The sequence below is a fragment of the Peromyscus leucopus genome, chromosome 8a (genome assembly GCF_004664715.2).
Source record: "Peromyscus leucopus breed LL Stock chromosome 8a, UCI_PerLeu_2.1, whole genome shotgun sequence".
Classification (NCBI taxonomy): domain Eukaryota; kingdom Metazoa; phylum Chordata; class Mammalia; order Rodentia; family Cricetidae; genus Peromyscus; species Peromyscus leucopus.
In genome coordinates this window covers 15,524,946-15,537,776 of record NC_051085.1, presented here as the reverse complement: position 1 = coordinate 15,537,776, position 12,831 = coordinate 15,524,946, and the positions used below count along the sequence as shown (strand labels likewise).

At 41.4% G+C, this 12,831-nt stretch overlaps 1 protein-coding gene across 1 annotated transcript in view; it reads left to right on the top strand.

Annotated features, from left to right (window-relative positions):
• The window catches only part of Ros1 (ROS proto-oncogene 1, receptor tyrosine kinase), a 124,722-nt gene that overhangs the window by 49,789 nt on the left and 62,102 nt on the right, over positions 1-12,831 (top strand). The window contains 6 exon segments of the mRNA XM_037200364.1: positions 78-269; positions 5,605-5,705; positions 6,879-7,096; positions 7,846-8,006; positions 8,369-8,513; positions 11,174-11,436. Of these exon segments, the coding sequence (XP_037056259.1) occupies positions 78-269; positions 5,605-5,705; positions 6,879-7,096; positions 7,846-8,006; positions 8,369-8,513; positions 11,174-11,436 (1,080 nt within the window).

The following is a 12,831-nucleotide window of genomic DNA, read 5'->3' as shown; positions in this document are numbered from 1 at the left end:
AATGATTGTAATACACCATTCAGAAGTAATTATGTCACTTCAAAATAATTGTCTGGCAATACTGTCATGTTTTCTAGATCCAAAGGCAGTCTGTGTTGACGGGACACACAGACATTGTGGCTCACGTGAAGTTGTTGGTGAATGACATGGTTGTGGATTCAGTGGGTGGCTATCTGTACTGGACTACACTCTACTCAGTTGAAAGCACCAGACTAAATGGAGAAAGTTCACTCGTACTGCAGGCTCAGCCTTGGGTGTCTGGAAAAAAGGTGACAAAATAAAAATTAGGATGTTATTATCATTATTATTATTATTATTATTATTATTATTATTATTATTATTTTTGAGACAGGGTTTCTCTGTGTAGCTTTACGCCCTTCCTGGAACTCACTCTGCAGCCCAGGCTGGCCTTGAACTCAGAGATCCACCTGCCTCTGCCTCCCTAGTGCTGGGACTAAAGGCATGTGCCACCACCGCCTGGCTGGATGTAATTATTTAATGATGCTGAATGTTCCATTGTATAGTAATAGCAATACTACCTCTATTTACTTTGGTTGAGGCAGAATTCTAAAGGAAACACTGTTCTAAAGAAACTACTATATAGCTATCATTTCTCTAAACTTTATTTGGTTGTCAGAACTCATTAATTTCTAAGTTGAAATATAACAGGGAGATTTTTTTGTAGTTTGCCTTATCCTGAGTGGGTCCACATTTGGCAGCTTTTAAATGTTAGCACATGTATATAACGCCTTCCGATCACTCCTTTACTCTCACCTCCCCCTCTCCCATCCCCACCAGCCCCCACACGTCCCTACCAGTCTCTTTCTTAGCTTTATGAGTTTTGGTTTTGTTCTGTGACAGTTTAGTTGAACCAGGACCACCTGCATGATCATTGGATTGGAACTCTGCACTGGAGCCAAGTGGGGTCGCCTGTGGAGACGCAACCCAAGGCAATGTTCCTCCTCTCCCTAAATCTGTAGTTGCAAATGGTTCAGCAGTGAGGGGTAGGGCTTCTGAGCTCCCGCCCCATCCATGCCTGAGTGGTGATGGGATTATTCTTGCGTGGACTGAGTGTAGACAGCATTAACTGCAGTGAGTTCATGATTCCAATGGCACCCAGAAGATATCCTTCTGGCTTCTGGCCCTTGCATTCTTTCCACCTGTATTCTGCAATGTTACCTGAGTCCCAGAGGAGATCACATGTATGTCTTATAGAGAGCTGAGCACTCATCTCTAACTTATTCGAAGCCCCTTGGGAAGCTCTGAGTTTGCCATTGCTAACCAGAAAGGGGCTTAAGTGGTTAAGGTTGAAAGCTGCCTTTGCTTATAGATATGAACACAAATGTTTAGAAGCCAATTTGATGCTATCTTAATTAAGCTGAACAACAGTATCCATTTCCTCCTCTAGAGCCTATTGACTCCTCTGACATGAGTTTTAACTAGGTTTTCAGTCCTGGCCATGGATTCCCTCCTGAGGCGTTGGTTACCCCCTGCCCTATAATAGTAGTGCCATTATTGCACAAGCAATCACACCTTGCTTAACAGGTTTGTCTTGTCGTTACTAGGGTTCAAATGAGGTAAAGCTGTTAATGCCTTTTCCCCTAAGCAGCTTGCAAAAAAAAAAAAAAAAAACCCTCCCTGGACTATGAAAGCTAGCTCTTAAGGAGAAAGCTTCCAGCTTCGTTCCAGCTCGATTTTCCTGATCATACAGGCAAGATGTGTGTTATCTTCAGCAGCAGGACCTATCCTATGGGTCTTTTCACTTTATTTTTTGAGACTAAGTTTCCTCACTGGACCTAGAGTTCATCAACTTGGTAAGGGTAGGCTGGCTGGCCAACGAACTCCAGGGATTGACCTGTTTCCGTTTCCCCAGCACGGACATCACAGATGCTCACTGGCACACCCTGGCTTTGGCACAGAGGCTGGGGATCCGAACTCAGGTCATTACACTTGTACAGCAGGCACTTCACCAACGGAGTCGCCTTCTTTTGCACTGGGCAAATCTCTAGAACGCTCCACCTTTCCTTTCCTCCCGGCCACGTGTGGATTTATCACAGACACAAGCTGCTTCCAATCAGCAGGCATAAGGAAGCACAGTCACCTAATTATCTGTAGAAAGACACAATTATTATATGATGAAGAAAAGAGATTCATCTAACATGATTTTTTTTGTATTTGACAAATTCAACTTAGAGCATTAAACTTCAGTGTTGTTGGGTTTTGCTCTTTTGTGGGGGCGCCCATCACCCCGCTCCCAAATATATCACACATAGAGGCTTATTCTTAATTATAAATGTTCAGCCTTAGCTTGGCTTGTTGTTAACCGGCTTTTCTTAACTTTTATTATCCCACCTTCCTTTTGCCTCTGGCCTTTTACCGTTCTCCTACTTCTGTAAATCTTACTTTCACTCTTACTCCATGGCTGGCTGTGTGGCTGTGTGGCTGTGTGGCTGTGTGGCTGGCTCCTGATGTCCTCTCCTTGTTCTCTTGCTCTTCTTTTTCTCCCAGATTTCTCCTTCTATTTATTCTCTCTGCCTGCCAGCCCTGCCTATCCTTTCTCCTGCCTCACTATTGGCCATTCATTCAGCTCTTTATTAGACCATCAGGTGTTTTAGACAGGCACAGTAACACAGCTTCACAGAGTTAAACAAATACAGCATAAAAGAATGCAACACATCCTTGCATCATTAAGCAAATGTTCCACAGCATAAACAAATATAACACAAATTAATATTCTACAACACTTCAATATAAGGGTTTCAGTATAGATCAGACTTCACTAGATGTAATGACTGTTACAGAGATCTATGGGACACCTTCTAGCTTTATTTAGACATGGGCCTATGGACAGACACAGGAATGAAAATGGCCCAACACCTGGTATTTACTTACGGTTGGATACCTTGTTGCAGTTGGGCAAAAAGACTTGTCCAATCTCCTGTTAAAACAGTTAATTTGTAGATTTAAAGCCCTAATTATAAATAACCAAACAAAGAGCTGAAACAGCTTCATCCGAGCACCTGAGGAAAAGTCAAGCCCAGAGGTGTGCAGCTGTGACTCCAGCCCTGGTGGAGGGCCCAGACAGGAGGATCCTGGGGCTCTTTGGCCAGCCAGTGTGGCCAGAGGCAGAGGGTGAGCTCTGAGTGCAGCGAGAGACCCTGTTTCAAAAAATTAAGGTGGAGAAACCCTGGCGGCGGTGGCACACACCTTTAGTCCTAGTACTTAGAAGGCAGAGGCAGGCAGACCTCTGTGAGTCTGAGGCCAGCCTGGTCTATAGTGTGTGTTCCAGGACAGCCAGGGCTATGAAGAGAAACCAAACAAAACAAAAACAAAAAGGTGGAGAGAGACTGAAGTAGGCACCCAACATTGGCATCTGACCAACATACACACCCGTGCACACATACATGTACCACACACACAAGATAGAATGAATAACCAAATAAAATTGACTGGATTTCATGTTAACTGAAAAAAAAATCAATATATTTCAAAGCATCAGGAAATAAAAGCAGGATTTAATTTTTAAAAAACTGGAAAGGACTTTTCACCTCGAGAAGGAATCAATAGAATTCCCTGGATGACAGAATCCATCTGTGATTACATGGCCAATGCAAGGTCTATGGTTCCTTTGTAGTAGGGCAAACTGCCAGGAAGTAGGTGGTTTTTTTTTTTTTTTTTTTTTGAGACAAGGTTTCTCTGTGTAGCCTTGGCTGCGCTGAACTCACTCTGTAGACCAGGCTGGCCTCGAACTTACAGAGATCCCCCTGCCTCTGCCTCCCAAGTGCTGGGATTAAAGGTGTGCACCACCACTGCCCGGCTATGTTAAATTTTTTAATGGGGTGAGATTATTTGGTGTCAAGGAGATTAGAGCAGGCGCCTAAAAAGGCTGGGGACCAAGGTGAGGGTCAGGTAATGGGGCATACATCGACCTAGTTGACCCAACTGTGTGGATCCAGTTGAGAAAAGATAAATGGCTATTTCAGATGTAGCTCCCAAGAGACCCGCCTCAGATAACATAATGAAGACCAGGAATATTGGAAAACAAACAAACAAACAAAAAAACAAAAACAAAAAACAGTGGCAGAAGGCTGCTAGCCATGCTCTTGCACATCAGTTTTTTCACAAGAGAGAGCCAGGAAGCAGTTTTTCGTTCTTGGAGTTCTTATTGCATTCTTTTAAATTTTTCATTGACTCATAATTTCTCTCTCTCTCTTTTTTTTTCTCCAATTCCTCCCCTCCTCTTCCCTGCTCCCACCTGTACTTGCTACTTTGTATCCTTCCTCCCTCCTTTTTATTTCCTTTCTGAGAAGGAAGGCCTTCTGTCCTGGTCATCCTACCTCCACTTCCTGAGTACTGGGACCCCGGATGTGTGCCAGCACACCTGGCGCTCATCATTCTTTAGTGCTGCCGCAACATGTTAAGGATGTCGTCACCACTTTAATCCTTTACAATGCCCTGGGACATCTAGGTACGCTGTATGTGACTCCATTATTCTCAGCTATTTGAGAATGTATAATGTTTATAAAGCCAAAGAAAGCAACAAACAACAGAAAGGTCCCATCAACAAGCTCCTTGTATCCCATACACTCTGGTTCCTAGAACAAACAATCTTTCCTCAGGACCCACCTAGACAAACGGATATGAAACTAAGATATAGGTTTCAGTAAGAAGGCAATGACCGAGTCATAAGGGGTGGTTTTTAAATTTTACCTGAAAATGAGACTTTATATATATTTGATTATCCAATTGTAACATAGGAACACTCTTTATTTATCTTTATATGCTGTGCCAGAATGCTTTGGATTCAGTCAATAGAAAATACATTATTTATTCTTTTGGGCGTGGGTAGAGTCTCACGAAGTCTAGGCTAGCCTTCAGTTCTCTATGTAGCTGAAGCTGGCCTTGAACTTCTGGTCTTCTGACCAAGACCTCCACTTCATAAATGCTGGGATTATAGCCTTGTGTGACCAGGTGGCACACTGGAATTATATGTGGAGTTTTAAAGCATCCTGGAAATTCATTTTTACCCCCAGGGATCATAATATGATAGGGTGTGGTCGAATAACCAGGACAAAAACTCTATTGTTCAGTATTCTTCCAGAACAACTGGTTTAAGCAAACAGAAGTCATTCGTCTGTGTGACTCCAGCGTCTAAAGTTACAGCTAGTTTTAGGCGAGGCTTCATACAAACCCCATTTCAAACTGAGCAGCTCTGGAGTGGGTTGGGAATTGTATTCTTTGAAAGTTTTGGGGTGCTGCTGAGCTGAGAACCCCACTTTGATAATCATCAGAGCTAAGCATATAAAACTGGATAACTGGGATTTCTACCTTTGGAAGAATTTCAGGAAATCTGTGCACATTTCCATAAATCATAGGTACACGATTTTGATATTTCGAGAAGGTAAAAAATCCTTGAAGAGAAATCTGTAGTTGGAGTCTGACCTACTCACAGAGGTATGTTTTGGATCTGTGTTTGATTCACTTTCTTTTTATTTTTGCAGCATGGGGGTTTGAACGCGTGTTTTCGAGCGTGCTAAGGAAGGACCCTACCACTGCGCCGTTTCTTCAGGCCTGGCTCATTTTCTGACCTTACTTTCTGTTTAGGTTATCGCTCTAACGTTAGACCTCAGTGACGGGCTCCTGTACTGGCTGGTGCAGGGCAATCAGTGTATCCATCTCTACACAGCGGTTCTTCGAGGACGGAGGTAAGGTGATCCCTGGAAGGCTGGAGGAGAACGCCATGTGTCTTTTTATGTCCTGAGAAAGCCCTGGTGTAAGGAGACAGGCTTCACCTAGACACGGAATTTTTTTTGGCATTGTTATGCTCATATTTTATAGTTGGGCGATAGGCTTCACCTAGACGCGGAATTTTTGGTATTGTTATGCTCATATTTTATAGATGGCTAAATGAGAAGGTAAATTATTTGTATGAAGATCTACCTATTGCTGAAGTATCAACTTATACCACTAGCAAATGCATTCATCTGCAGAGGGGTATGGGCATAATCAGGTGGGCATGGAGACTCTTCTTGCTGGTTTCATGTGGACTGATTTCATTTTGAGAAGGCTGAGCGAAGTTATTAGGTAGACCGGAAAGTTGCCTTCCCTGGCCAGTGACAAAGTTTATCGTATGTTAATAACAAAGTGATTGTGTGTCTCTGTGGATTGGGGTTCTTGTGGCTTTGACACTGGGGGTAAGTGGAGCCTTCCATCCTAGGTGAATGCCCATACAACCTTTGGTCTTTGGCTATCTGTTTTTCACATCTCCTCAAATAGGTTTTCTTTTTTAAGAAGTTACAATTATGCTAGAACCCTAACTCGTGTCTCCAGTGTTGAGTTACTGTGTGTCCTTGGCGGCTCCAAGTCCTTCTGCCTCCATTTATGTCCTCTTTGAGCCTTTTTGCACAGATGGCAAATCTATACCATTTTTGTGGCTTTCTTTCCGGATGGCAGCTTTTTGTGTAAGGCCTGGAAGAACCTGGCACTAGGTCTCCCGCAACTTCAAGCGTTAGGGAAGCACAGGCAAAACCAGATAGGAACTCCCTGCTAGTGAAGGAGTGAGAGAGAATTCAGGCTGTGACGTCAGTGTCCCCCAAACACAAGGATTTGTCCAAACCTCAAACTTGCGTACACTCTTGCAATTGCTGTATTATGTTAACAAGAGAATTTGGTTGAAGTTTGGTAACTCAAGAAAAATTAAAAAAAAATCAATTTAATATGAAAGTAAAAACATTGGAAATTGTTGTTGCAAATATTTTTTCTTGTTCGCATGTTCGCAGACACACATGTACTTATTTAAGAGCACATAATTTCGTGACTGCTTATACCTACCAGACCTCCCCAAACTCCCGATGCACATTCTTTGGCTTGTGTTTTAGCAGTGCGGGGGAGGCTGCTATCACGGAGTTTGCAGCCTGGAGCACTTCTGAAATTTCTCAGAATGTACTGATGTACTACAGCGGTCGACTCTTCTGGATCAACGGCTTTAGGATCATTACAGCGCAGGAAATAGGTCAGAGAACCAGTGTGTCTGTTTCGGAGCCAGCGAAATTTAATCAGTTCACGATTATACAGACATCCCTCAAGCCTCTGCCAGGTACAACATTTTATCCATACCAATCCACTTTTATGCTTCATATATGTACATATATGTGTATATATGTATATATGAGACACATACACACATATATACAAGCACACACAAATATATTTATTATATATGTATATATAGGTGTATATGGAACACACACACACACACACACACACACACACACACACACACACAAGCACACATACACACATATTGGTTTTTCAAGACAAGGTTTATCTGTTTAGCCCTGGCCATCCTGGAACTCACTAACCAGGCTGACTTCAAACTCAGAGATTTGCCTGCCTCTGTCTCCTGAGTGATGGGATTAAAGGCATGCACTACCACCACCTGGCCCTCAATAGTTGTTTTGATACTCTCCCTCTTTTAACATTCTTAAGAAAAAAAAAAATTAGTGTTTTTTTGAATTTGTTTATAGCAAATTTAATCTTAACTCAGATTTACAGTCTGCAAAAATTAAAGATAATTTTCAAGATGTTTTAAAAGGAAAGCAAAAAATTGACATTTGTTTGTTTGGAGACAAGGTCTCATGTAGTCAAGATTGACCTATTAATCATTTTGTAGATGAGACTGCTCATAAACTTCTGGTCCCTCTGCCGCCACCTTCTGGTGGGATTGCAAGTGTGCACCACCGCACCTGGTTTTAATTCTAATTTCTAGTACTTTCTGCTGGGTTTCCATGAATCTGTCTGTCCTTAGCTTTCTCCACGTTTCTTTCCTTCTTTCTCATTCCACAGGGAACTTTTCCTCTACTCCCAAGGTGATCCCAGATTCTGTTCAGGAGTCTTCATTTCGGATTCAAGGACACACTTCAAATTTCCAAATCCTGTGGAATGAGCCCCCTGCGGTGGACTGGGGCATAGTTTTCTACAGCGTGGAATTTAGCGCTCATTCTAAGGTATGCTGCTGGTTCAAAACCATTTCCCGAAGGCACTTCCTTATCGTGCCCGCCGTGTGTGTACATGTGATTTGTACACTTAGCCAAACACCAAACGGCGTTGGTGGTTTTTCCATAGCATTTGGTCATTATACATATGCCAGAGAACACTCACACCTGTCTCTGCTCCATGCTAATTGTGGTGTGGCCTACAGTTTAACTGGTTGATCTCAAAACCATATCAAAAACAATTATTAAAATTTGCATCTTCAAGATTTCAAGTCTTGATTTTAGAAGTGAACCAAATTTCAGAAATTTTACTTAGTTATGAGTGCAAAAGTTAATACTTTTTCCTCTAAAAGTGTTTTGTGCTTATATTTTAGTTCCTGGCTATTGAACAACAGTCTTTACCCATGTTTACTGTGGAAGGGCTGGAGCCCTATGCCTTATTTAATCTTTCTGTCACTCCGTATACCTACTGGGGAAAAGGCCAAAAAACAACCGTCTCATTTCGTGCACCTGAATCAGGTAAAAGAAAATCTATTTTTAAACAACAATAAGATGCAGACTCTTACTTTACTTGTTCTGAAATGGATATTCAATACAAGTTAAAAAAGCTTTCAGTTTTATAGATGTGTACAGGTACAATAACCTTTCAATGACTTCTTGGAGATTAGAATAGTATCATCAAAACTGGCCTGCAAATATATTCCCAAAGATGGCTATTTAAAAGGCTAAGAACTATTTTTGTTCTACTGTAGTGATATTTAAAAGAAAAAAAAAAACTTGTTTTAGAAAGTCTGTGAAACATCTCATCAGGTGATTGGACTCTGCAGAGCAGCAGATATTAACAATGTTGGTAATACAATGTTCCGAGAACGAGTAACTGGTGTCCATATTTCATGCTTCTTGGAAATATATTTGAAAACCAGTCTTATCCTCACAGGTGTACATACTTACAGGCATCACACTTTAATGATTAAACACTGATTACTAGTGAATACTAAGTGGCAAGAACACCATCCAGAGTTTTTACTTGAGTTTCAGGGACCTCATTTGGGTCTTTTTTTTTTTTTTCCCAAATATTGGTAAATGATAGCATTGTATCAATTTCACTTCTATAAATTTCCAATAGAGCAGGCAGTTCAGGAAACACAGAGGTCGACTCAGAAGTGCACTTCTTATGGTATGATTTATTCAATAATGTTTATACACAAGGCTCATGGCAGGAACATAGTGGAACATGGGCATGTTCTGCCTCAGGTAGCATTTGGATCCAGAATGCTCTAAAATTGTCTTGGGCTTTCCAGCTTTGATGGTGCAGTTCTCTGGAAATGAATTTGAACCGTATCCCTCAGGAGATCCCCTAGGGGCCTATGGTAAACTTCTGATAGACATTCAGAGCAGTATGGGAGAATAATGGGATTTGGCCTATACCTCAGAATATTTTCATCATAGCAAACAATTATCCAGGCTCACCAATTTTTATTAAGCACTATTATATACCACTTCAATACTAGATTTGGGGAGATCTTTTTTTTATAATTTATTTATTTTTATTTTATGAGCATCAATTGGTGTTTTGTCTGCATGTGTATTTATATGAGGGTGTCAAATCCTCTGGAACTGGAGTTACAGATAGTTTTGAGCTGCCATGTGGGTGCTAGGAATTGAACCCAGGTCCTCTGGAGGATCAGCTAGTATTCTTAACTGCTGAACCATCTCTCCAACCCCTGGGGAGGTCTTAAGTAAGGAATAAGAATAGATTTTTTTTTGATGGAGTCCATAAAACAGTTTGGAAATGAACACATCTGCTTCTAGTATAATAGAAATGAGGCCACAATGACTGAATTGAGTAGCGTGACCTATAGCAGTCAGATAATGCCATAAAGTCTTCAGCTTTGTCAAGATACTGCAAGTATTTCTAGAAGAGGGAGATGTACATGAATTGATATGGTACAAGGCCTTTTGGTGTAAAAACTTGGGCCGGATTTTAAGAGATGGAGTAAGAAGAGATAGGTAGGTCCTTATCACTGTTAGTTCATTGTTATCGCAGGAGTATGGAGGCACACAAGCAGACATGACCCTGAAGCTGAGAGTTTTTTTTTTTTAATTATTATTAATTAATTTTTTTTTTTTTGGCTTTTCGAGACAGGATTTCTCCATGTAGTTTTGGTGCCCGTCCTGCATTTTGCTCTGTAGACCAGGCTGGCCTCGAACTCACAGAGATCCACCTGGCTCTGCTCACAAGTGCTGGGATTAAAGGCGTGTGCCCACCCCCTCCCCAGAGTGTTTTATATCCTAGTCCACAGGCAGCAGGGAGAGAGAAAGAAACTTGGCCTGGCTTGGGCTTTTGAAACCTCAAAGCCCGCCCCTCAGTGACATACCTCCTCCCACAAGGCCACATCTCCTCCAACAAGGCCACACCTCCTAAATCTACCAAGCATTCAAACGTGTGAGCCTATGGGGGCTATTCCTATTCAAACCACCACAAGGCTTTCTACCATAAGAGCTGTACAGTGTAAGAAGGACTGGAAATGGAGTAGAGGTGTAAGTGAGGAACATTAGGAAGCAATGGGACCGGAAATGGGGATGGTGTGAGGCCTGAGACCTTGCAGAGGACTTTCAAGACAGAAGAGAAATGTATGGGGTAGCATGACCTGGGATTGCATGGTGGCTCTTGGTTCAGCTCTAGCGTAGCTGGAGATGTCTGTCAGCCAGCTCCACCACTTTCTGCCTCCTTGAGAGTTAGCATTAAGAGAGCCAAATACATGTTGTATTTCACCTCCTGAACTGAGTGAAGGGTGGTTACAGTCATTGCTCTTCTCCTAATAACCGACATCAGCTAAACCACTGCACCAGGAGGAGAGTGAAGGTTATACTTTCTTAGGGACAACCAGTCCGCCTTTCATCTGTCTGGGCCACAGAGATGAGAGCGATGAGCTGAGGTAGTAGTTAGAGGACATTGGGTGGCCTGAAAGGACATCATGGAGACTTGCTGAACTATCCAGATGAGCTTCTGAAGAAACCTGGGGATGATTCTTCTAAACAGCCTTAAGAATGAGAGTAATGTACTTTGACTATTTGGAATGAGAAATACTTTTTGCCAAGATGTCCACACCACGATCAGGGGTGGTAAAAGTCAGACTTATATTATATCCCACCCTGTCTGTGCATCTGCTTTTCAGTTCCATCAGCACCAGAGAACCCCAGGATATTTATATTGTCCAGTGGAAGACATGTCAACAAGAACGAAGTTGTGGTGGAGTTTAGGTGGAATAGACCTAAGCATGAAAATGGAGTGCTAACCAAATTTGAAATCTTCTATCATATATCTAAACAAAGTGGTGCAAATAAAACATCTGAAGACTGGATTTCTGTCACTGTCACACCTCCAGTGATGTCTTTTCAGCTCGAGGCCATGAGTCCTGGGTATATTGTTGCCTTCCAGGTACGAGAGAGAAACAGGGATATGTATTTTTGTTTTTAGAATTTATTTATTTTTATTGTTTTAAATTATGCTCTTGCACATCTGCATATGAATACGTACATGTATGTGTGGGTGCCCATGGAGGCCAGAGACATTTGGATGCCTGGAGCAGGAGTTACAGGCAGTTGTGAGCCCCCCCTTGTGGGTACTGGGAACTGAATTTGGGTCCCTTGAAAGAGCAGTAAGTGCTCTTGACTGCTGAGCTGTATCTGCAGCTCCTGGGTGATGAATCTTGATGTTTTGGTTGTGAGCCTAGAATTTAATGGCTGAGCTATCTTTCCAGCCTTGGGATGTGAATTTCAATAGTGTAATGGATGGTTAATTAAAAGACCGAGTTAAGATATTCCTACTTCGTTAATAATTTAATTCCACTGTGACCAGGGGAATCAAGTGGTCAGCAGAAGGACACAGGCCAGACAGCAGAACTTGAGTAAAGGATGTTTGACAATTGTCTTGCATTCAGAGTATTGTTTAGGGTAAAGCATTATGTATTCATGCACTCATAAGCTACCTACCACAAGCAATTATTTTGTACTCATTATTACAGTTGACCCCTGGATCTGTCAGCTAACTCCCAAGGCTGCATGACTAGGCAGTGATGTGGCACATGCAACTTCTGTGGTCCTTTGCAACATGTGGCAACATCTCTGTGAATTACCTAAATGCCCAGACTAGGAACTGCCTATGGAAATAGAAGTTGAGGACCCACATAGCTGATATCTCACAATAATTATCTGTCCACTAATAGAGCAGGAAGAGATGAGGAGTCAGGAAAGTCATCTATTGCCATGTCACTCTAATACTTTAAATTTATGAAATAATTTTTTTTACTTAAAATAGATGGCTTGATAATTTTCATTTCCTCACCAGTTACTGTATTCTTGACAACAGTACATATTGACATTGATTTTCCACATCTTCTGGGGAGAAATGTTTAGGAGATTGCTTTGGAGGTTTTAGTTTCCTATGGATTTTTTAAAATTTAAATTTAATAATTATATTAATAATTTATTAGGTCTCTCTATATATATTTATACTAATCAAGATTTGCACATAAAAATTTGAAATGATACTAATTTCTAATCGTTAAGACCAGCAAATCCTCCAGTTAGATACATATTCTAATTGTGACAGTCAATATTTATATGTAGCTTCAAATTTCAGTTAGTATAGAATCACACAAAGTGACATGTCTGGGTACATTTAGCACAGTCTCATTCAGAAGTAAAGACTGCTTGAATTGATAAATGCACACATAGACATTAATATGTATTATAGTAAAATACATTTAATGCTAGAAATATAAGAAAGCAATCTGTTGTGGGGCTGGAGAGATGGCTTAAAGTTAAAAGCATT